This window comes from Scomber japonicus, chromosome 17 (assembly GCF_027409825.1).
Source record: "Scomber japonicus isolate fScoJap1 chromosome 17, fScoJap1.pri, whole genome shotgun sequence".
Lineage (NCBI taxonomy): Eukaryota > Metazoa > Chordata > Actinopteri > Scombriformes > Scombridae > Scomber > Scomber japonicus.
In genome coordinates, this window is record NC_070594.1 from 9,337,964 (window position 1) to 9,363,588 (window position 25,625).

At 36.8% G+C, this 25,625-nt stretch overlaps 1 protein-coding gene across 1 annotated transcript in view; it reads right to left on the bottom strand.

Moving 5' to 3' along the window:
* senp6a (SUMO specific peptidase 6a) overlaps positions 1 to 23,667 on the bottom strand; it is a 34,134-nt gene extending 10,467 nt beyond the window's left edge. Inside the window, exons 1-9 of the mRNA XM_053337150.1 lie at positions 23,508 to 23,667; positions 13,391 to 13,484; positions 11,572 to 11,635; positions 10,891 to 10,997; positions 9,920 to 10,072; positions 6,690 to 6,760; positions 4,502 to 4,596; positions 2,129 to 2,513; positions 1,794 to 2,032 (exon numbers count right to left, since the gene is read on the bottom strand). Of these exons, the coding sequence (XP_053193125.1) occupies positions 1,794 to 2,032; positions 2,129 to 2,513; positions 4,502 to 4,596; positions 6,690 to 6,760; positions 9,920 to 10,072; positions 10,891 to 10,997; positions 11,572 to 11,635; positions 13,391 to 13,484; positions 23,508 to 23,541 (1,242 nt within the window). The 5' untranslated portion in view covers positions 23,542 to 23,667. The remainder of the gene's footprint in view (positions 1 to 1,793; positions 2,033 to 2,128; positions 2,514 to 4,501; positions 4,597 to 6,689; positions 6,761 to 9,919; positions 10,073 to 10,890; positions 10,998 to 11,571; positions 11,636 to 13,390; positions 13,485 to 23,507) is intronic.
* Positions 23,668 to 25,625: the final 1,958 nt, after the last annotated feature.

The window sequence follows — 25,625 nt, forward strand, 5'->3', positions numbered from 1 at the left end:
TGTGAGAGATACAGCCCTTTTAAAACACAATGTCCACAGTTTAGGGCTTTATAAGGAATTGGACAGTAAAAATACACAAAGCAGCAGTTGCAGCTCATGTCTGCAAATTCCTCTGTTCACATTAAAATGACTAAACAGGTAATTCTCCTCCTACTGGGCACAGGACAGATGAGTAAGTCAGCAACTCAGCAAGTGAGCCGCAGAAAATTTGAAGATTAAATCACATATGTTTTCCATTTCCGCAGCCGCTTCCTGACATTTTGTTTATTGAGAGCAGATTACAGCAATTTCAGTGAAAGAGAAAGGTGGTAGACGTTTAGCGCTGTTTTAGTCAGGACAGGAGGCACGGAGCAGAGAGGAAAAGGTGCGTTTACAAGTTCAGCTAATAATGCCTGGAGATGAGGGAAAAATGTATCAGAGAGAGCAGACAGCACCTGAAGATCCAAATAGTATGTAACTGTCCAAATACTTTCAGAAAATGCCAAAATACTCTTGTTTCACCTTCTCAAATGTGAATATCTTCTCTTTTATTGAGTCGTCTATGATATTAAACTAAATATCTTTGAGTCATGGACTGGTTGCTCACCTTAAGGGAAACAGTGATCCACATTTTATATAACCAACAACTAATTGATTCATTGAGAAATAATCAAATAATCACAAGATTAAATCGATAATGAATGAAACAATTGTTAGCTAGAGCCACTACAACTACTATTTATGAAGTTTCAGATCATTTTGGTGGGTTTTTGTGTGTGTGTGTGTGTGTGTGTGTGTGTGTGTGTGTGTGTGTGTGTGTGTGTGTGTGTGTGTGTGTGTGTATAGAGTTAACTAGGCCAGCAGGTGCTTCATGTCTATAAAAACTAGATCAGTAACAGATTAAAGAGTGATGGTTTCGTTTGATGCGCTGTTCTGTGGAGTTTACTGTTGTGAGACTGTGTGATGTTTTAATTAATATCAGAGTAAGAGAGAGCGAACCCCTGAAAGAGCTGCAACGATTGGTCGATTAACCCTCACGTACTGTTCAGGGTAAAAGTTTAAAGCTGTAAAAACACCATATACACATTTATTTTAGCCAGACTTTTCCTAATGTGACCCACAGCATACACAAATGGAGACAAAATACATCATTTCTTAATTTTTTTGCAGATTTTATATGTAAATGTACAAGTTTGACCTGTGTCAGTTATCTAAAAAAAAAAAAAAAAAAAAAAAAAAAATCAGCATTTGAACATGTATTCATTATATTCTATAAAATATTTTTCTGAACCATAAAATAGTGATTATGAATGTATTTTTTCCTTAAGATTAACATTTATTAATGACTGATGTGGGTTTTATTAATATAAATTGGTGCAGAGACTAATTATGAGTCAGAATAGATCAGGAGAAAATGAATCTGCAACTATTTTCACTTTTAAAAGCTATAAAGCAAAAACATTATTTGGTTTCAGCTCCATAAATGTGAGGATTTGCAGCTTTTATTTGCCATGTAGTAGAATAATACTAATGCTGTTGGCTTCAGGACTGTAGCAATTTGAAGATGTATTTTTTATTATTTGTTATTTTCCAGCTTTCGTAGATTACCCTGAGTGAATAAGGAAGTTATGTTATTTTAATCATTTCCTGCATGCTCCGTCTATGTTAGAGTGGCTGCACAGTTAAACCACAATGTGAAGATAACCAGCCATGTGTGCATAGAGAAATATAAATAAATATAACTAAAATGTATTTAATGCAAAACCCAAATGTGTCTTTGTCGGCTACCTGAACGAAGAGTTAAAAAATCCCACCTGATCTTTCATCCGTGCTCTCCGTGGTATCGTGATCTTCATGTTGACGTCTTCAAAGAATTCCGTGTTCAGCTCCTCTTGCTCGCCGGTGCTTTTCACTGCCGCCTCCACTCTGCCTCCAGAGGGCGCTGGCGAGGAGTGCGCTGAGTCAGCGGGCCGCGGGGAAACGCTGTCCAGTCTATTGACGCTTCCCGTGCTGGCGTTGTCGGCCTCGTCCTCGTCGTCGCTGGATAGGACGACTGCGGAGGAAACATAGAAAAAACTCAATATGGCAATGAGGAGTTTGTGAGTTTATATAATCTCAAAATCCTCATCGGTGCTTCTTTTTTACTCACTGGGGTCGTTGAGCTCGAGCTGCTGGGCCGACGTCCTCTTCCCTTTGGGCGCGTTCCTGGCGCCGCAGCAGCTCGAGGTCCCGGCTAACAGAGGAGACCTGCCGTTCAGAGGCAGCATGGCTCCTTTAGTGCTCGTGATGCGTATGGGCAGAGTCTCCCCGCGGGGCGCCCTCATGGTCGTGGCCGGTTTATAGAAGTTCTGCGGCAGGCTGTTTGGTCCGGGGGAGGGTTGCGATCGGATTGGGGGTCGGGGTGTCGGGGACGAGAGCGTGGCCTGCTGACAGGGCAGCAACGCCGGGCCGCCACAGTTCTGACACTTGCCTCTGTCGTCGATCAGCTTGTTGCACTTCACGCACACCGCCTGGTAGACGTTCGGCCGGAGAGGCTGCAGGAGAAAAACACTTATCAAGACTTTAAAGGAGTATTTTCAAGCCTCTTGGGGTCAGAAGAACTCCAAGCTTTACAGTCACGATAGCATCCACCTGGTGAGTGCAAGTCAAATATTCACTTAAGCTTCTATTTCTTTCTTCTTTTATGAAACTTTTAGGAAACATATCCGTCATTTTAGCTGCTAAATGTTTCACTCTCCTCACCAGCTAGTCTTTAAACTGTGTCCGTCTGCTGTTTGCTGGTAGTGTACAATGTGCTTATAAAGAAGACTGTTTGCTGCAGGAAATGAGGCAGATAAGAGCTGAACCACAACAGTAAATGTGCCGTAAAACCTAAACTGCACTTAAAGAGGCGGAAAAGCTCAGTAGAGTTGGTGATAATTCCCCAGAGGGTTTTGTCACCACCGAGCGCCATCTTTCATCTTTCATGTTAAATCTACTCATTTAATCTACATGAAACTGGATTAATGAAGCATATTAAATATTAAAGTCTGGTCCACAATATTAGTATATTAAAGCAAAAAGCAGCTCAACACTGTGCATTCTTTATAATCTTTTAGCTCTGATGGAAAGTGGAAAAACTGACTCCAGAGCAGCTCTCCAAGTTGATAAATGTATCCATCAATATTTGGTCCATTCATAAAAAACTGTAATTCCAAATTTATTTTACCAATGCAAGAAAAAGAGGAGACGGAGGAGAGTCTGTGTTCCAGGAATATAATTCTTAGTTATTAATGGATTTTGAGTCTCTTACTATTATTATTATTATAATAAGGATAATGGAGGTGATTGATTGATGTACTTGACTTTACTTCATTCTAAAACCACAAGCTCAACCAGGGCATTCATTAAGTGCTTCCATAAAATGAAAAGTCAAGACAACACAAAACATAAAGTCCTGAGGCTTATTTCTGTTGTGACCCCTGGCTTCCTACAGTTCCCATGATGCTTTAGGGATTAAAACAGGATATATAGTATCACCACAGATTCAGTGAGTAAGCTGCGGGCTACAGCTTTGAGCCCTGTTATTTTTTGCCTGTGTTAGTTTAAATTTTAAAAGCATGCACAATTAGCTATTAGCAGCTCCTGTTTGCAGTGTAGCTGTGAATGCAGCTATCACTCTGATACTGAAGAAAACTTGCAGTTATGGGGAGTGTCTTTTTCCTGTGATTTCTAAGCAGCAGATTCATGGATGTTTATTCTTGTTGCACATCACAGACAAATGGAAGAGTAAGTCACATTAAATCTTAAAATATGTCTGAAATTTCTGCCGTGCTCATATCTGACAAAGTGTGTCGACATTTGTTCTCGGCGAATCAAATATAGAATTTAATGACTAGTTGGCTGTGTTTCACATTTATCCATCCAGTCCTATAAGATCTATTATTTTTAGAAAGAGTAGCTGAATGTTTCCCTTATATTCAGCTCACTGTGGTGAAAGCCGCAGTGCAGAAGAACTCGGTATCTGTAATAATGCTTTTCCACTCACACTGTCACCGTGTCCCTAAAAAAGGTCATTGGCTGATCACAGCTCATTTTGTCCCACACAACACATTACAGTCTGCGGATCAAAGCTCACATCTACAGCGACTCTGTGTCTATCCGTGGCTCCAGCTGCAGTGTCGGAGGTGTGCTGGAGAGGATGTGAGGACAAAAGTGATGAGAGGATGATGCAGCAGCAGCAGCAGCAGCAGCAGCTTGAGAGGTGGCACCACACCCTTAATATCTCATATATACAGGGATGGAAACAGTACAGTACAGGTCATAATGCGTCTGAGTGTCTGAGGCTGGAGAAGAGTTAGATCTCACATCCCCTTAACGAAGACGGTTAAGATCATTATCCACATCTAAATTTATCAACATCCTCTAAAGACTTGAGAAGATGACAATCAGGGCTGTGACGTGTATCGTGGGATTTCTGGGTAATGACGTTTTTAAGCTCTGTGCTGCTGTTGTGTAAGCAGATGTTAGTTTTTTTTCTTACCTCTACTGCTTTGACCTGCGTGGGAAAACTACAGCAGCCTTCCAAGGGTTTCCTCTTCTGCTGGACGCGCCGTTTGATGTTCAGGGATTCCTCTTCTGCAAAAGTTAAAGCAATAAAAAAAAATAAACATCAACATGAAATGTTTGCACCCTCTACTCTTTTTTTCTTCTTCTAAAGTTAACTTAAATATTTTTTTGCATTTACACTACTTTATCACCAAAGTTCGAGGTCTTCATACGTAGCATTTGAAATGAAAAGTATAAATGTAACTGTGGTGAGATGACAATAAAAAAGTGGTCCTTATATTCTCTTATATTCGTACTTCGATTAATTTATTTAATAGATATTTAAGAATATAGTGAAGGTACAACAGGAAATCTTATATAACCACGATTTCTCAGAGCACAAACCAACATTAAACAAATGCCTTATTTTAATCATGAAACTTCCAAAACATCCTTAAATGGAAGACAAGTAAAAGTAGCAAGTTTTCAGATGTTTGGAAGTGCTGAGGAAGCACATTCATACAAAATCCTCTAAATATATTATTTTAATTGAGTTCAAGATTTATTTCATTTTAGCATTTGAATCTGGATGAGCACCAAAACACTGTACAAACAGGTCTTCATTGGAGCTGACAGGACGGGCCAAACTTCCTTCCATTTAAAGAAGTGATTCAATGACAAAAAAAAACAAAGTGATTGAGTTATAATTTTATTTTGCTACTTTTGGAAACATATCATGACTAATATTTTAGAGAAGCTTTTCATTCTGACTTGAACTGTGTATTTTTGTTAGCCATGAATTTTTGGGGGGTTGATACCAATATTTGAGAGTTCAAAGAGTCTGATAATCTGATCTATATTTATTTTAGGTCTGTCAAACGATTAATTTTTTTAATCGAGATTAATCGCAGAATTTCCATAGTTAATCACGATTAATCGCTTTTTGAATTGCATGTTTAAAATCCTGTTATTTTACATTTCAAGGCAGTTTTAAGCCCATAATGTAAAGCATTTCTTACCAGAGTGTCTTAACTGGGAATCAATCACAGGTCTAATTTATTTACATTGTTTTTTTAACATCAACATGTCAAATACCAACTCTTGCTTTTGGTTTTAAGAATATTAAGCATAAGAAACTTTGACTTCCAGCAAGCGTCATTAAAAACAGTCATTTCCAGCCCTGCACTCTTCTCCTCGGATTCCCAGAAGAAATAACAGTCTTGTTAGCCGACATGAGACTATAAACATTCAGGATATATCTGACTTTAATAGCTTGTTGTTATGAGTACCAGAACATCTCAGTGCACAACATAAGAAAACTCACTGATTCATCGCTTCCTGAGATATCAATAGCCTCCTTTTATTCAGTTTGTGTCTTCTAAAATAAAAATATAAACACGGCGAGTGAAGACACAACAGACAAACTGTCTTAGATAAGCGCTTTTTACTCTAAGGTCAACTTTATTTTCCCCCCTTTTTTTTATTTGTGTGTGTAATCATATTCGGGGAGTTGTTTTGCTTACTGAGCCTTCATTAGCTGAGTGAGTGTTTCATTAAGCTCCTCTACTCTCTGCCAGGAAGTTGCAGGAGCTTTGAGAATTAATGTGGGAGACCTGAGATCTCCACCTCCTCCCTACACCTCCTCCTCCTCCTCCGCCCTCTTACAGCAGCAGCGGGGAGGAGGATGTTCAGGCCTGCAGACGCTGCTGGTTGCCACACACACACACACACACACACACACACACACACACACACACACACACACACACACACACACACACACACACACACACACACACACACACACACACACACACACACACACACACACACACACACACACACACACACACAGCATACACAACCAGCTCACATTTTCCACCAACACAGATACTGATCAGAATTTATCATAAACATTCAAAGCCCCACACACACAGACACACACACACACAGACACACACACACAGACACACACAGACACACACAGACACACACACACCAATCCAGTCCCTTCCCTTCCAGTGAGAGGAACATGACAAACACATTGAAATTCAACACCAGCTATCTGTCTGTAATCACCAGCATCCTCCTCTTCTTCAGAAACAGCTTGAGACTTTGAGGGGAGAGGAAAAAAAGGAAAAAAAGAAAAAAGTGTGATGTGTCTGGTGAGCTGTGAACTCTACCTGGGATTTCTGGACAGGTGAGTACAATGCTATCCACTTCCACAGTTGGCTGGGTGGTGGAGAAGTCGTTTCTGCAGGGGGAGAAATGCAAAGTTTGGTGAGTGAAATCAGAAAAAAAAAACAGGTTTTACATAAAAATCCGACAGCGATGAGACGCTAGAAATTTTTACTCCATAGCAGCTGTCAAAAGTTTGCACATAATTTATCATTCAAGTGAACTTTTGATAGGTATTGTATTGTATACCATGGTGGAAACATCCAGATGAACAATACCAACACTCATTTCTATTACCCTGTTTACCTTAAAGGACAGGATGACATCACTTTACTATTTTAACCTAATTTTTACTCTAACCTTTAATAAACCTTTTCTCTTATTTTATATTTCTTTAATTATTTTTATCGATTTAATTATATGTTTTATTTACATTTTTAAGCACTTTTTCCATTTTTCTTTTTTTTGTGTACATTGGTCTCCAGTTTCGTCTCTTAAATTTCTTCATTTTAAATTTATATTTTTTAATTTTTATTACCCTGTTTACCTTAAAAAGGACAGGATGCCATCACTTTACTATTTTAACCTAATTTTTATTCAAATTTTTTACTCTTATCTTTAATCTTATTCTCTCTTATTTTATATTTCTTTAATTATTTTTTATCGATTTAATTACTTATTTTTACTTATTTATTTATTTATTTTTATTTTCTTTTATGTGCATTGTTCTCTAGTTTCGTCTTTTAAATTTCTCAATTTTTTATATTTTTTAAATTTTGTTCTGTCTTATTATCAGCTTGTCAGTCAGCTAACTATAAAGCCCTTTAACTACACTAGTCTGTATGAAAGGTGCTATAGAAGTAAAGTTTGATTGATTGATTAGTTAAACTCAAAGCCTATTTGAAGTGGATCTCAGCAGTGAAGAAAACCTCTTTCACTGCTCATACGGACACCTGACTTGAATTATCAGTTAATTATCGTTGTTTTCAGAGGGCACCTTGAACACAGCACAGCTCCTACGTCTCGCTCATAAGTTTGAGTGGAATAAATGAAGCACCTTTCTTTTGGTCAAGCAGAAGCAGAGCAGTCACAGCATGTAGTGATAATAAATGTCTATGAGTAAGAAAAATGAAGACTCTTCAATGTCAAAAATTTCATGCTGAAAAGCGTTTTTTCCCCCCTCTGAAATCAATCAACTTTCAAGGACTTTCAAGGCCTGTTGGGACAGCAGTTACGTTGTAAACAGGCTGTTAATGCTGCCAGGCCCACACAACCTCTTCCAATAAAAAGTTAAGACTACTGTCAACACCAGACCTGAAAAACTGGAATAAAAGTGACACTAATGAAAAATGCCCACAAATGACGAATCTCAAAATGTATAAACATAAAACAAGAGTAATTTGTACTGAGTCAATTAGTTGACAATCTTCTTTTGTTGTGAAATGCAGCATGTGGGGGTTTTGCTTTAAACAGACTCAGCTGATCTGGGTCAAAGGTTGCTCAGTGGTTGTAAGGTCGACATAGATGACACGTGCTGAGCCACAGGTATTTCACCACTGCATGAAAGCTACAGTGTCTGTTCTCTTTCAGGCTGAGGAGAGCTCATTATCAGACTGTCCAAATGTTGACAGTTGAAACTTATAAACATGTAAAGTCTCACGGCTGCGTGAAAGTGATTTACAGCTGCCTGCTCAGATTACGCTGCACTAAACGTGATCAGTCATATAGATACAGTTACTGAGTTCAAAATGCATATAGAGCAGCAGGATGTTATAAAATAACTCAGGTGGTTTCAATACGTGTGATTCAGTGTGGTTTGATATATTAAAACGGAGACATATCTGTTGTCACACAAGTAATGGACATCAAAAACACTTTGAATTGGCCTCTGACTCTACATTTTAGTACAGGAAATAATAGACAGACTAACCATTGAGTCAAATAATTGTTGGTTGTAGCTCTTGTTCCAACCTATGTAGGAAGGATTCAAGTATTCATTTGCAGTTGTGTTTTAATGCTATCTTTAAAAAAAACACAAAAAAACATAGAAGTGTCCTAATCCCTGTTTTACATACACATACAAGAACAAACTAATATCCTGCCTGCTCTATATACATTTTGAACTCAGTAACTGCATCTATATGATTGATCAAGGCTTTCAGTCTAGCTGTCAGCTTGTCTATTTCATTACAGGCATATTCCCCTAACTTGATATGGTGAGCGTGGAAATAAGATCAATGAATCAATAAATAAAAAAGCAGTTGATTTCTCCCCGTTGAGCCGACATGCATATTATTTTAGTTCAGTAAATTTCTACTGTTTCCTTCCTTCCTTCCCTCCCTCCTTCCTTCCTTCCTTCCTTCCTTCCTTGACCTGAGGACAACAGGAGGGTTAAGTGTCATACATGATAGTAAACTGAATATCTTTCTATTTTACACTGTTGATCAGACAACATGGGCTTTAGGTAGTGATAATCACCATTTTCTGACATATTACAGACAAAATGATTAACTGAGGACATAACCTGCAGATGAATTGATGATGAATATAAATCATTGCAGCCATAATATCATGGAAAGGACAAGAAGACTACACAGTAGCATAAAGTATCACAGTCAACAGAAGATGCAGCCGACACAAATAAAACCCCCCAGAGAAAACTAAACGTGTGATGTTTTGTCAGCATGAAATTACATCCACTGTGTTCACAAAGAGACTCTGAGTGATGCAGCTGGATGAAAGTCTTACCTTTCTTTCAAATCAAGGCTGCTTGCAGATAAAAATCAAAGAGAGAGGGGAAACATCTCACTAATGCAATCAACTCATGTGCCGTAATTCTTTTTTTTTTTTTCTCTTTTGTTTTGTAAACCAGACTCTCGTGTATCCAGAGGATGAATTTAATGAACCAGAGCCGATTCAGAATCACTCTCATCTACACTGAGGAATATCTTTGTGTGCATCAAATACACATTTAAAATTCACACTTTCATGCAGTTTGCACTTTTAATGCCATGAATACATTTTCCACCAAAAGGCAAACGATGTGAATTAACAAATTAAATGAGATTAAATGAGAAGAGAGTCTTATGTAGGCAGGAACGGCAACTAGTCACTGATACTATTGCTAGATTCTGCAACCATCAAATAAAATAAAATAAATGTAACAGCAGAGAAAAGAGAGGAGGAAGAGTAAGAAAACACAGAATAGATGAGCAGGACAGACTCAGTGTCTTACCTTTGGACAGGTTTCCTTATTGTGGAGGGCATGTGTGTGTGCTGAAAGTGTCGCCCCTGTAGGACGATGCCTTGTGAGGTTGCTGGATTGATGATGAAATAGTTGGTTCTGTTGGGCATTGGGGAGGACGTTGCTACTGTGAGAGGGTCCACGCTGCAGGAGAGAAGGAGGAGGAGGAGGAGAACGTAAAGTCAGATATTTTACAGTGCTATAACTATAATTAGCACATAATGTCAAATTTACAGGGTAAGTGAAGTTAAGTGATACCTAAACCAAATCTATCTTCTTTTACTAATTAAGCTTTTACAATATCTATAAAGTTAGTCACAGTAAGACCATTTAAATGCTACAAAAGCTGTTTACACGGCCGTAGAGTACTATTACCATTTCATTATTTCATTCCCTCCATTCATTTATTCCTTCATTTCTTTTCCAATTTATTAAAACTATTAAATCATCTTTAATTGCCTGAAGAAAGCTTGTAAAACCATTATGTCTTTTTAAAAATAAGTTCTCATTTACTTGTTTGTTCCCATATAATTGCCATTACTGAAAAAACTGAGGAAATAAACTATGTACTAAAGTGGCAAAAGAAGAAATTAAAAATAGAAAATATATATAAAATATTTTTTGTCAAAGATAAATAAATGAATTAGATTTATCATGCAAGTTTTATATAATATCCATGTCTATAAATGCTTGCCAGTAAAACACAAAAATATTTTTTTAAATGCATAAAAGTAGAGAAAAAAACAGAACAAGCAACAATTTTACTAAACATTAAAATCATGGTAAATGTAGCTGTACTATTATTATTATTATTATTATGTGGAGAGGTGAACACAGTAAACAGTGATAATTTGTGGACTAACAATAGAATCACACTCACTTTCTTCCTTTCCTAAATGTATGACTTATTTTAAATGATTATTATGTGACAGCAGAGTTTATGTAAACAGTATTTAGCATACCTGAGCCTTTTGGGTGCCAGCTTGTTCAGAGGCCTCATGTGATTATTTGGCCGGTTTTCATACGTTCTCAAGGGGTCAGAGGAAGTGAAGTGCCTAAGAGTTGGAGTCTGGAGAGAGAGGACACACTAATGAATACAAAACAAAACAAAAAAAACCCAAAAAACGGTTTAATTCATCAAGTAAACATGTTTTGTACTGATCACAGAAGCTAAAGTTAGCAAAACATATTAACTGCTTTAATTGCCTGCAGCTTTTCTGTTACTGTAATGACAAAAATCTGATCTAATGTGAAAGTTATCTTCTGTAGAACGATTACAGGCCAACACCCCAAAGCCAATCACACTTCCACCACAACAACAACATCAGCAGCAGCAGCAGCAGCAGCAGCAATTGGAAATGACTCCCTGAGCACCCCAGCAGTGTTCCTTTTTAGTCCGCCGAGGTCCTTTGGGTCCTTCGGGCGCCAGCGAGGCTCTGGCACCGTCTGCACCAACTGCATGGCTGATCGGAGCCACCTCGGCCCCCCGATGGGAGTCACCGACAAGCAGGGGTGAGTCAGGAAGCAAGAGAGAAACAGAGAAACAGAGAGAGAAACAGAGAGAGAGAGAGAAACAGAGAGAGAGAGAGAGAGAGAGAGAGAGAGAGAGAGAGAGAGAGAGAGAGAGAGAGAGAGAGATTTACCTTTTTCTCCTCGGGGGAGGTCGGCTGCTGCCTGTCCATCTCGTCCATGGTCACCACGCTCGCACTGAGAGGAAACGCACAAAAAAGGGAAAGCGTGGTCAGAATCATGCGTGTGTGTCTTCTACATTTAAGACAGTTTAAATGAACATTAAATAGAAAGGCACACAGTAAAAAACATGTGTGTAAGTGTAAATGTATATCAGTATCAGTAAAATAAAATGAACTCTGCACAATGAAAGGGATTCTAGGGTTTGACCGATATGGTATATTACTTTTTAGTATTCAATGTGCCAACAGATTACATATTTCTTAACATTTTACCATTTTCATAGTGGAAAAAATATTAAAAATGTATATTCATTAGGGCTGGACGATATGACCAAAGTTTCATATCTAGTATAGGTTAATTTCATATCCTGATAACGAGGTACTTATCTCCATATAGCACATTTAAATTCAATGAACAAACAATTTAATGAATTAATAGTTGACCCATGCAACGACATAAATGATAGCATAGCTTAAAAAAATATCAGAACAAAATATATATGGTCATATTGCACGGCCCTCATATGGATCTAGTATTCCTTTTAGAGCCTGACTGATACCTTGACTGCCTGATTTTAGAGATTTTAATTTAGATTTTGCAATACCTTTTGTTTTCTCTCACATAGTTACACATCTATACAGTGAGGATGCTTTCAATTACCTAATAATTACCTGATTGATTTCTTATTCATAAATTCCAATAAATAATTAAGTTCATACAAAGTTCACCGTCATGCTGTGGATTAAATTGGAGATCGATCGGACGCCTCCCTGATGATGATGCTGCATTATGGAGACGAATCTAAACATCTAAAGCACCTCAAACCTTTTGCACGGTGCTGAATATCATGTCTGTAGAGTTCATCAATAACACCTATAAGGCTTCTTTTTTCTCTCCATGCATTATTTTGTGTCAATTGTGTGTGCTTGTTTGATTTTAACCTCTGCATATACATCAGTGAGTGATTGATTAGAGCTTTGATTGGTCAAATTTTTCCCTGACTGGCAGAAATAGTTGTTCAATGAGGAGCAGAAAACCCAACCTTACTAAATCCATGATGTAGGCCACCATTCAGACGGTTTGGGGCGAGGCTGACAAGCTAACGGCCTTTTAGCACAGTAATGATAATCCAATCGATCCGTCCTTAAACAGATTATTATTATTATTCAGCAACAATTCTGACAGCTGTTTAAACATTAAAGTCAAACTAAACTGTCACATTATTTTTGGTTTAATATCTCCAATTGAGGATTTGCAGCTTTTCTCTATTGTATATTATTGTTAATCAAGTTATTCTGGATTTTAGACTGTGTGGAAAAAAATTCTAAGCTCATATGGACTAAATAATAATAATTGTTCATTGTGGCTCTGCTACTTTTAAATAAACGAAGCATTGAAATAATTAAAGACACATTGCACAGCAGGTTTTAAAGATCTTTTCTGCACGTGATCTGCAGGAAACTCTTCATATCGGTCCAAGCCTAGCAGATTCCAACTCAACTCTAACCGCAGAGAGGATTTATATGCAGACGGTTGCTTTATGTGACTGCAGAGATCTGTTCTGCTACACTAAAACAGGTCCAGTGAGTATATCATCAGAAACAGGAATAGTCCGCTCATCAGCAGAGGTGTCACTTGGGTCTTTTTTTTTTCTTCCTTTTTATCTGGGAGGCAGAGCTGTAGTGGTGGAGAAAGTGATGCAGTGCAGCGCTTGGTGGTGCTGAGAAAGGGGGGGGGGGGGGGGGGGGGGGGGGCTGGAGAAGTGCTTACTCATGTCTCCTTTCCTCTTCACTGTCACCAGAAAGAGAAAAGCTCCAGTTGTGCTTGTACCCTCCATCTCGCCTGGTGTCTGATCTATCCAGAGCTTGAATTGAATAATAAACCAGACTCAGTCAGTCAGTGCAGGGACACAAGTGCAGCAACAACACACAGCCATCAGCTGAAATGACGCCACATGTCAGGGCTGATCATTTCAACTAGATGTTATTAAAAAAAACTGTTCATCAAAAGGACATTTTCCATCTTTCCTTTTGCTTATTGTTTCTTTTATAGTCAATAAAAGTGTGATGAATGATACTGGTTGGGTAAAACCATCTTTCTGTGAATAAAGATTGTTATTAAAACTTGAAATGACTTGAATGATTCGTGACATGAGTGTAGGAGCAACTACGACACATCTGCCAAAGTAATAAGGACAGAAATACAATACTTCCAAACCTGCATGTATAATCTTAATTTTGATGATTTGCTCCTCTCTCTCTCTCACCATGAACTGATGTGAGGTAAATTGGAGCAAAATGACACCCAGAGGTGACTTATTTAACCCTTACATACTGTTCAGGGTTCAAATTTGACCCCTTTTTTCCATTGGAGAGCTTTTAGCTGCACTTTTCCTAATGTGACCCACAGTTTACAAAATTATATATAAAATGCATCTTTTTAAAAGTTTTGTGCAGCTGATAAACATTTCCATAAATGCAAATATACAAACTTTCCCTGTGTTTATTAAAAAAAATCAAAAATCAGCATTCAAACACGTTGCTGTATTCATTCATTTCCCTCCATAAGATTAATCAAACATTTATTAATGACTGATGTGGAATTTATGAATGTGAATTGGTGTAAAGACTAATTATAAGTCAGAATATGAACACAGTAAGTAAGGGTTAAATAGGTTTATCTCTCTTTATTATACTAAAGATCCTGGAAGTTCTGAATCCTTTAAGCTTCAGATTTGTATTCATACCTTGTGTTGAACCTTAACGTTCATAATTGTGGATGCTAGACGAGGCAATAGCCCCTTTCAAGAATCAGAACAGCACCACTTCATCCCCACCGAGGAATGACCAGATGTTTAGAGTATAATCTCCTCTCTGATTTGCTTCGTTTCCCCCTCAAATCCCGCCCCCCCCCTTACCCCCTCCCCCTCCCCCACGTACGCTTTTCACAACACCTGCCCGAGTTCACAGCGCTCACGTCATGCGAGATGCATTTAGTGACACTCTGTTATTTTAGTTTGTGATGATAAAAATGATGCATCCTTTGACGACCTCACCGGATGAAGCATGAATCAGACTCTAGTGAAAATGACAGAGCTACAGCAGCTGGAGGAGAGACCACCTGTGACAGGAGGAACCCCTGCGGTGCCGTTACGGTCGATTTATAGCCGTTCTGAGACGGTTCTTACTATGAAACCTTGTGTCGGCATTTAATGTGCTCAATGTGTTGCTTTTCTTCCTCTGGACAGGAGTCTGTTATTCTGATGACACTTTTTCAGTCCGTTTTTTACTCCGCATTTGGGCGCCTCTCTGCCTTCTATCTGCTTTTGGCTCATATCTATCATCAATTTCAGGATTATTATTATTTTTTATAACCTAAAAAGAGAAAAACTGCAATTATTTTGTTATTTTGCAGTACATTTAAATACTTATAAGTCTTTACAGCTTACATACAATACTTGAAATTGACTTTAAAATGCTCCACATTAGCAGAATCGAATGTCAGGATATTTTTGACCCTGCAGATAACTCGATATATCGATATATTGACAATATTGTAGGGATGATTATCGGTGCTTTCATAAAATATTTACACAATGAGATTTTTGATTAATAATCATCAGTAATATGGATAAAGGCAGATAATAGAATAGTCTGCTAAGCTCAGAAAATGACATTTTTACTGTAATGCAGCCTTTAAAAGCAGGAAAAGACACTTATTCCATATCACGATATTATATTCAATATTTAAGACGATATCTATAAAATATCATCAATCATCAATATGATATTGATTTATTGCCCAGCCTTAGTAAATATTATAAACTACAGCCTCTAAACTGGCACTAGTAAGTTAAAAAAATCAAATTTCTGGAACTGGCTTTGAGGAATTAAAGATAATCTCCATTCAGCAGCTGATAGTGAATCCTGCCTTCTGTCTGCTCTCATATCTACCATCAAATATAGGAATATTGTAATTTTTTATACCTTAGAAAAAAAACTGAAATAGTTTGTTATTCTGTAATACATTTAAATACTCAGTAGTTTTCGTAGTTTACATACGATACTTGACATTGACTTTAAAATGCTCCACATTAGCTCTGAGCCTCGTTTATTCAGGTAAATACTATAAACTCAGGTCTCTAAACTGGGATTTAATTAGGAAAAAGCTCATTTCTGTTGCTGGCTTTAAAAGGAATTAAAGATAATCACCAGCTGATAGTGAGTCCACATGAGAAGGAAGTCAACTTGTTTATGGTATAAACTAACAGACACTAGAAACTACAGGGCTGAGAACATGTGGGTTGACTGCTTATCTGGAAAAGTACAAAGAAGGAATAACAGCTGATCATACTGTCTTGTTTTAAAAGGACAATAAAATGCTTCAAAATAAGAGCTCTGGACAATAAAATGCTTCAAAATAAGAGCTCTGCCATTGAAAAGTTGTAGTAAAGTTAAAGATCTAATTAAAAATGTATTAAAACCTGCACACAAACATTTAAAAAGGAGTGTGTTTTTACGGCTCTCAAACACACACCGAGCTTTATCAGGTCAAGGTCTGAAAACACGACGCCTCGCTGATAACATCCACACACACACAGATCAAACTTTATAAATACTAGAAATGCTTCTTCCTGTATGTCACTCTTTGTCCGACTATAATTAGCTTAGCATTTAACTCATGAGGCTTTTTTTTTAATTTAAGAGAGATGTGGTTGCATTCTTTACCCTCCTGTCGTCCTCCCGGGTCAAATTGACCCCGTCTCTCTATTGACCTGTTCCTTCTTTCCTCCCTTCCTTCCTTTCCTTCCTCCCTTCCTTCCTTCCTCTTTCTTTAATTTTTCCTTTGTTCTTACTCTCCTTCCCTCCTTCTTTGCTCCCTCCTTCATTACTCTTCCTTCCTCCCTTCCTTCCGTCCTTCCTCCTTTCCTCCCTCCCTCCCTACTCCTTTCCTTTCCTTCCTTTCCTTCCTTTCCTTCCTTCCATCCTTCCTCCCTCATTACTCCTTTCCTTGCTTCCTTCCTTCCTTCCTTCTTCCCTTCCTTGACCCGAGGACAACAGGAGGGAAAAATATATATGTATCATTATTATTGCTTCTTAGACGGCCTGTGAATGAAATGCTATGTTGCAGCTGGCTCTCGTCCTGTAGCTCGATGTTTACATGACAATAAATTGATTATAAACAAAGAGGAATGTTTAATTCGATGGCAGGAAATCCTTAAATCCTTTCTGACTCATTTTGGGTTTTTTCTTGCTTGCTCTGATGTGATAGCAAAGACCTGCACAGAAAGTCTCAGGACCTTTGTACCTCACGTTTAAACAGGTGGTTCAAGGTGACGCGTCTCATTATACAATGTTTTCCAGGCAGAGAGGAATTTCAACCTCCGCCCCCCCAAAAAAGCAACCAGCGCCAAAATGATAAGAATTAAGAGTTCAAACTAAGACTTCAAATCCTCTCTGAACGTGTTAAATGTATCAAATATCTTTTAATAAAGCAGAACATAAACTTTAAATACTTCTTTGCCTCGCAGCAGTGGGCTCTCATCCACAGCTGCTATCTCACACATGCGGCTGCAGCTGGATCAATGCAGCTCAGCTCAGCTGTATTGTTTTGACTGAGCCTGAACGCTGTGAAGCTAGCGCTAACGGGGGAGAGGAGACTTCCTGTCGATTCTCAAACAATAATAGTTGCTTCATTGAAACGACACTCAATTACAACGGCAGCATCGTGTTCTGCATCCTTGTTCAATGTTGTGATAACATTACTTTTTTTTTTTAATTTACTAAAGAATAATAGAGATGTTTGTTTATTAAATGGTCAAAAATACTATTAACATGCATAGATGTCTATTAAATAAGGTAACAGACTCATTGCCTTTATTGCATGGTTACTTAATTTAATTAAGTTATTAATTAATCTTCCTTTTATTTTCAATTCTTGCTTGTTTTGACTACTTGGATTATACTGTTTATGCTATTTTCTTGTTTTCTTCTTTATAATCCCACTTTTTATTATCTGTTTTACAAAATTACTTTTACTCCTTTACTCCTAACATCTCGGTTTTACTCACTTTATTCTATAGTGAATGTATTTTATTATTTCCTTTTATATATTTGTTTGTTTCCTCGCTATATAGAATGAAGTTTGATTGATTGATATGTTTTCTAATATGCACTAATGTACATATATATTTACGTTTAATATATATGAACATGTCTTTTTGTCTTATGTGTCATTTATTTATATTTAATACTAATAAATATAATAATTAACTTTATATATAGAGAGCACCTTTCATACAAGGCATGTAGCTCAAAGTGCTATACGCATAAAAATACAATAAAACTAGAGCAAATAAAACACAAGTTATGAAGTAAATTTAGTAAAATTAGACAATTAAAAAAAGACATTCAGTAAAAATAAGTTAAAATGACAATTCATTAAAAACTAAATAAATGTTTTCAGCTGTCGTCTACTTATAATTATTAAATACTGAATGAAGTTCACAGTTTCAGTGCACTTGATCCAACCTCCATTACATATCTTTGTTACTAATATTTGATAATTGAAAAAAACGTGTGTTCATGTATGTAAACAATATATGGGATCAAATATTGAACATCCGCTGGATGTTGTTGAGCAGGGTGCAAAAGTTGCTGTTTTGCCGCAACCCCCTGGTTTCCTATTTCCTCCCAAAAACCAACTGAAATTTGTGAAGTCAAAACAACAGTCAGTTACAACACAGGGGACTTAAATGTTGGAGAAGGTTATAATAACATGTTGATTATCAAAATTAAGGTTGAAACTAAAGGTTATTTCTGTTCTCGTCTATAAAATGTCAGAAAATGGTTTTAAAAAAGTCGATCACTGTTTCCAAAAGACTAAAATATGAACTAAAATGTCTTGTTTTGTCCTGATCAACAGTCCACAACTTCAAGATATTCACTTTACTGCCACAAAATACTAAAGAAATCTGTAAATATTCACATTTCACCCTTAAATACTGTTGAGGGTCAAATTTGAGAGCTGTAAAAACACCATATACATATTTCTTTTAGTCCTTAATGTGAAAAAAATAGAAAAAAAATGCATTTTTTAAAAGTTTTGTGCAGTTGATACACATTTTTATGTATGAACGTGTAAAAATTTGACCTGTGTATGTTAAAAAAAATCATCATATTCTATGAAATGTTCTCCTAGACAATAAAATACTGATTGTGAATGTCTTTAATCAAACATTTAATAATGACTGATGGGTAATTTATAAATGTGTATTGGTGCAGAGACTAATTATGAGTCCGAATATGAACAGTATGTAAGAGTTAAAAAGCTGGAACAAGGAGGCAAGAATCCATTAAATCAACTAAGTGCTGCAGCTTTAATCAAATCAAGCACAAATGTCAAAAATCTGCTGATCCCAAAAATGATGATTTGCTGCTTTTAATGATATATTTCATTTAATTTAATTAACCCTTACATACTGCTCATACTCTGACTTATAATTAGTCTCGACACCCATTTACATTCATACATTCCTCATTAGTCATTAATAAATGTTTGATTCATCATTCAGTTTAATTCATTTTATGGAAAAAAGACATTCACAATCACTATTTTATATATTTTATAGTCCAAGAGTACATTTTTATAGAATATGAAGAATAGAACAAACATGTTTTAATGCCGACAGGTCAAAAATGTGTATCAGCTGCACAAAAAATTAAAAATATATGCATTTTATTTCCATTTTTTTGTATGCTGTGGGTCAAATTAGGAAAAGTCTGCTAAAGAAAATGTATATAGGGTGTTTTACAGCTCTTAAATGTAAAAAAATGGTTAAATTTGATAATGAACAGCATGTAAGAGTTAACGTTTTGTTTCATTTTGGACTGTTTATTGATTAAACAAGCTATTTAAAGACATCACTTTAGGCTCTTTCAGGACGTTCTGTTGATTTCTGAGTAAATAATCGAATCAATAATGAAAAAAAAAAAGCTCTAATAAAATAACATAAACTGCATCTTATGAGTCTTACGTGCTTGGATAACACTTCTCTTCAGTCCTGCTGCTTTCTTTAAACCTCACAGAGCCAAACTGATCCCAGTGACCTCACAAACCTCACCTCCATAATCATGTTAATGCATGTTATCCATCTGGCCGCCAGCCCAGCAGGTAAACATTACTTAAAGCGCAGTCTCATGAGAGTCAGTTCCTGTCATTTCATTCATTCGTAGGGGGGGATTAAATACAGGCCTTAAAAAAAGAAAAATCTGCATCTTTTTTTTTTTCCAGATCCTATGAGCTTCTAGGCCTCGATGCATAATGCTCCTCCGCTCCTCTGTGCAGCTGCAGTCGTGGATTAGTAAACAGTGAAGAGATGAGATTAGAAAAAAAAGGGAAAAAATAAAACTGCCTGCTTCTTTTAGTGCATTATCCTTCCAAAAAAACAATTTAAAATCACATATTAGATTATGATTGCAATGCTGTTCTACACAAACCTAATTGAGCCCAATTTCCTCGACTCTTCCAAAGCTAATAAGAGGAGTTTTTTTTTTTTTTTTTTATGTTTGGCTCCGTTTTCCTGCATCGTAAATTACAGCAGCAAAAAAAATGCTCCGATAATGTTTTAGTGAGGAGGGGGGGGACATTTAGATTCCTGCTGAGCTTTTGGTACACTCATTATAACAAAAGGACAAATCCATGACGGGGGATCTCTAACGACAGCTACAGCTGCACGGACACGATTTATCCAAACAAGCCTGGAGAGAGTGCAGCTGAAACACAACAGAGAGAGAGCGGAGAGTCTTTGCATGATGTTTAAGAGGAAATACAACTGATCTGTATATTAAAAAACATCTGGGTAATTTACCAAAAACATCTGGAGTGTGAGATAAATCCCTCTCTCTCTCTCAGACCATGAACTACAACATCCCCAATTGGAGTCATTTGTTTCATTTCTCCACTATTTCTATCTAATAAAGACGTTAAATGCACAAAAAAAGACAAAAAAATGGACATGTTGCACTAAAAAAATGACCAATAAATACTAATAAACTATCAACTATCTACACAGGAGCGAGAGAGAGCCCTGCACAGCTTACCAACTTGCAAATCTGCAGTCAATGATCATTTGTGAAGCGTGGAGCTGCCGATATTTGCAAATCACTCTTGTGAAACAGGCTTCATTACAAGACTTAACAAGCTGGGTTGTAACAACGAGTCTATGATGATACCTCGATGAGGAAAGGTGGGAATCATTTATTAGAGCTAAAAGGATTAGTTAGGCAAGTATTTAGGATATTTTAATCATTTTTCCAAAAGAATAAATGCCCCATAATTCTCTGATTTCAGCTCCTCAAAATGTGAATCTGGTTTATTTATTCCTCTGTGGCAGTAAACTGAATATCTTTGACTTGAGGACGTCTCCTTGGACTGTAAATTGATTTTTTAAAAAGATTTTTCTGCCATTTTACAGACAGAACAACTAATCGAGCAATAGCCGACGACTAACCGATAATGAAGGTAATCATTAGTTTCAGCTCTAATCCTTTTAAATAAGAATAATAATAAGAATAATACTAATAATGAAAAGAAGAAGAAGAAGAAGAATGATAATAATGGATGTTAAAGCTCAAATGTGGCTAAATGCTAGTACAGAAAACTGGTGTTGAATGTCTGCTCAGATTAATGGACTTACTTAGTTTTCTTTCATTAAATAGTTCTTGGTTTAAATCCAAATTCTGCCAATGTGTGACTTTATTTAGTTTGAGTTTAAGTTGAGAATATTTAACTTTGGTTTCTTTTCTGTAAAAAAAGGACAAAGCAATGCTAGCGAGACCAAAAGCAACGACATGTAAACACTCTCTCTCCCAATACTTCCTGACTTCCTGACTTTGACCGTGACATGAAGACGTAAACCTCTATAAACAGCTCACAAATATGCACAAAGTTTCATCATAATTATTACTCAGTAACAGCTGGTCACTGCAAACAAAACAGGATGAAATCATGCATTTGTTAGGGCACTATTTTCAGCGGCGGATGAATCCACATTTGGTGTCCTAGAGAGTATTTCTGGCAGCAGGATGCAGTGTGTGTGTGTGTGTGTGTGTGTGTGTGTGTGATTGAGTCAAATTAAACTACAGTGTGTGTGTGTGTGTGTGTTCATAGTGATGAAGGAACATGTCGACCAGTGCAGTGGTGTGACTCATTGATGTGTTTTTAATAGTTTTTGGACGACATCGGAGGTCTACACCAAAGGACGACTAATACCAGCCTTTGACGTACACACGATATTTAGACTTTTCATGAGATTTGTTGATAACCAATTTTAAATAATATCTAGTCTTATTTCTAATAATGCCAAGATTTTGAAACATGTCTTTTAGATCTGCTTTGATGAAGAGTTGTTGGGGGGTTTGTTAGCTTTAAACGACAGGCTCACAGTTTCTTCCAACAGCAGTCAGGTGTCCGTATGAACACTGAAAGGAGGTTTCCCCCCCCCGCTGTAATCATTCCTCCTGTTCATGCCGGCTATTAAAAGATTTCCCCTTCAAATGCCCTTTCAGTGAAAGTGATGGGAGCCAAAATCCACATTTGGTGCAAAGAATGCATTTTAAAAAAAAAGTAGATGTGAAGCTTATATGAGGCTTCAGCGGTCTCAGTTAGTCATATCAAGTGGATATCTGCCACATTTACAGTCTGTTCAGCATCAAATTCCCTCGTTGTGTTTCCCTGTTGAGCCGTGATGGAAATATAGTAACAAAAAGGAGGACTATGGCACTAAAAATACTGTAACGTTGAAAGATATCTACTTTATTTGACTTATTTTAGATGGTTGAAGCTTCATATTAAGCTTTAGATTAACTTTTAAATGCACTTTAGCACAGTAGATTTTGTCCCCCATCACTTACATTGTAAGTACATAATGAAAGAGATATTTTAATGGTCAGTATGAACAGGAGGAATGATTACAGCAAGAAAAAGCATGTTTAAATGTGTATTTGGGCTCCTAATACACTTAATAAAAAACAGCAGATATGTCCTTTAACAGCAACAATGAACACTTGATGTATGACTGCTTTTTTTAAACTCCCTGAACAAAAGTTAATGGCAATATGAAGCACTCAAGGAAGCAGCTGAGCCCTTAACACAAAAAATGGCTTTTAAAAAAGGTCGTTTCATTTGTATTTCTTTATATTTTTCCTCCAAATTGCGTCTAAACTTCACAAATGCACTATTACTCATGTGAATAGCACCATAATTAAAGGTTTAAAATAGTGGGGAATGAAACTGTTTACACATTTCTGGAGTGATTAATGTTAGCGAGCCATTATTTGAGGCTAGTTAATTTAGCAGGCTAGCTTAGGAAGAGGTGTCACGACAAACATTAAATGTGTGCAATGTTTATTATTAAAAAAGGTGTTTCATGCATTTAAATGTGTTGCATACATGTTATCTGTACAGCTAAATGCCTCGCAAAGACAGGAAGGCCTTTTCTCCCCACTGTGTCTGTGCATGCAGCTACCGTCAGCATTAGCTTAACCCTGCTAACTCAGGCTTGTTAAGACCCAAGGCTCAGTTTTTATTTCTTAAAAATAATAATAAACCCTGCAGATAAGACTGGTACCACGAGGGTCCAGTCTCCCTGCTGCAGGCCCCGAGGATGTGGTGCTGTCACCGGCCTGGCAGCACTCATTTCAACCCTGGCTGAGGATGAACATGCAGCATTATGAGGCTAAAGTTAGCCACTTAGCTCTGGTTCCTCTCATATATATTTTTTTTTTTTTGGGACCCGATTATGTGACACCAAGATTAGACAACTGTGTGCAGGTTTAAAATGTTTTCAGGGTTGGTCGGAGCTACGGAGAGGAGTGTCACGGCTTACCTTCAAAGAAATAGCCTCTGTTATTGTGGGCCATGTTTATTCCATGATAGTCCTCAGATGATAAACGCTGGTTGCAGACAGTAGCTCGGCTGCTCGCTGAGGATGAAGAAGCTGCAGAAATCCACCCAGTCACCGGAAATACCGAAGCTGGGCCTTCAGCGTAAAAGAGGGGATCAGAAACTGAGTCAGATTCATGTATAATTAATAATAATAATAATAACAGCAATAATAATAATAATATTAATAATAATCACCATCATCATTATAATAATAATAATCATCATCATTGTAATAATTACGTTGAATTATTATTATTAATAATAATTATCAATCATTATAATTACAATAATCATCATCATTATAATAACAATAATAATCTTCATCATTGTCATTATCATCATGATAATAATCATCACCATCATCGTTATCATCATAATTATAAAATCATCATCATCATCATCATTATAAAATAAACGTCATCATTATAATACCAATATCCCCATCATCATCAGCAGCATCATCATTATAATAACAATAATCACCATCATAATCATTAAAATAATAATCACCGCCGTCATCATCATTGTCATCATCATCATAATCATAATCATCATCTTTATCATCATCATCAACATCCTCATTGTCATCATAATAATAATGATAGTAATAATATCATTATAATCATTATTATAATTATCATCACCCCCATAATAATAACAATAATCCCATCATCATCATCATCACCATTACCATCATCATTTTCATAATACTTATCATCACCATCATCATCATCATCATCATCATCATCATCATAATCATCATCATTATCAATATAGAGAGTTTAGATGAAAACACATTTCTGAATAGAAACGTTTTTAGACCTTTTATAAAAGTGTCTGGAGCTCTAATTTAAACTGTTGTTATATTTGTTAATACATTTTCTGTGTGTTTGGTGTGTAATCGTCATCAAGCTTCATCAAGATATACAAACCAAAAAGAAGCACATTTAAAAAAAAAAAATTGGTCAACACATTCTCCTACATAAGATGGAAAAGGTTTAGGCTGCAGTCAAAGCTTCTTATGCCCACCGCTCTCCATTCACCAAGACACCAAGTACTTTATTGCACTCCCCATTTAGTAAGGTGGAGCAGCACAAAATTACATCTATATATATCCTGCATATGTTACAATGACAGACAGAAATCAAGTTCTCAAGGCCTCGGAGTTGATGAAAACACATTGAAAAGAAGCAAATGATCATTTATATAAATAAACATTAGACTTTATCTCACTGTGGTAGTGGGATTGATTTAACCAAGCTGCTTCTCCTCTTGTGGTCTGTCTGGTTCTCATACTTGAGCTTTCCAGCTTCTCCCAGCACACATTGTGACTAATCTTCAGCTCACTCAACCTAAATGAAATTTTCATGTAGACCTTTTTTTATTCTCCTCTGAATGTGTGTTCCTTGCACATTTTGGATGACTGAATGCTCACAGTCCATGAATACATCTGACATATTTCCCCATTGCAGTTCTCTTCCTTTTTTTTTTATTGTAGTAACTGTAGTGAACACAAAGTTGCAATCCTTGGTTACAGAGGACTCAGAGACGAAAGCAAACAGGAATTTACATTGTTGTACTATTTTTATGCACATGGTATATTAACATGCTAACCTTAGATTAAGCATTAAACTACCAACCAGCCCCCTAACCAAATAATCACATGAAGCAATCAATCAAAACTGAAGTCCACTGTAGGTTTTGCCTCTATGCTAAATCACCACATGGTGGCGCTAGTATAACAACGTTTACAGGCTGCAGGAATGACATCATGACACTTCTCATTGTGGGTTGCTGTCCCTAATATATAATAGTAAACACTCACTGGGGCATTTATTTTACTTTTGATACTTAAATACACTTTGCAATAATACTCACTATTGAATTACTTTGCAATAATACTTCACTACTACTTTTCACTGCACATATTATGAGTAATGGAGTATTTTTGTACTGTGGTATTACTTCTATCACTAAAGAATCTGAATATGTCGTCCTCCACTGCAGCTGTTGCATTGTCCGCTTTTGTCTCCTCCTTTTGACACTTCTTCCCCTCTAG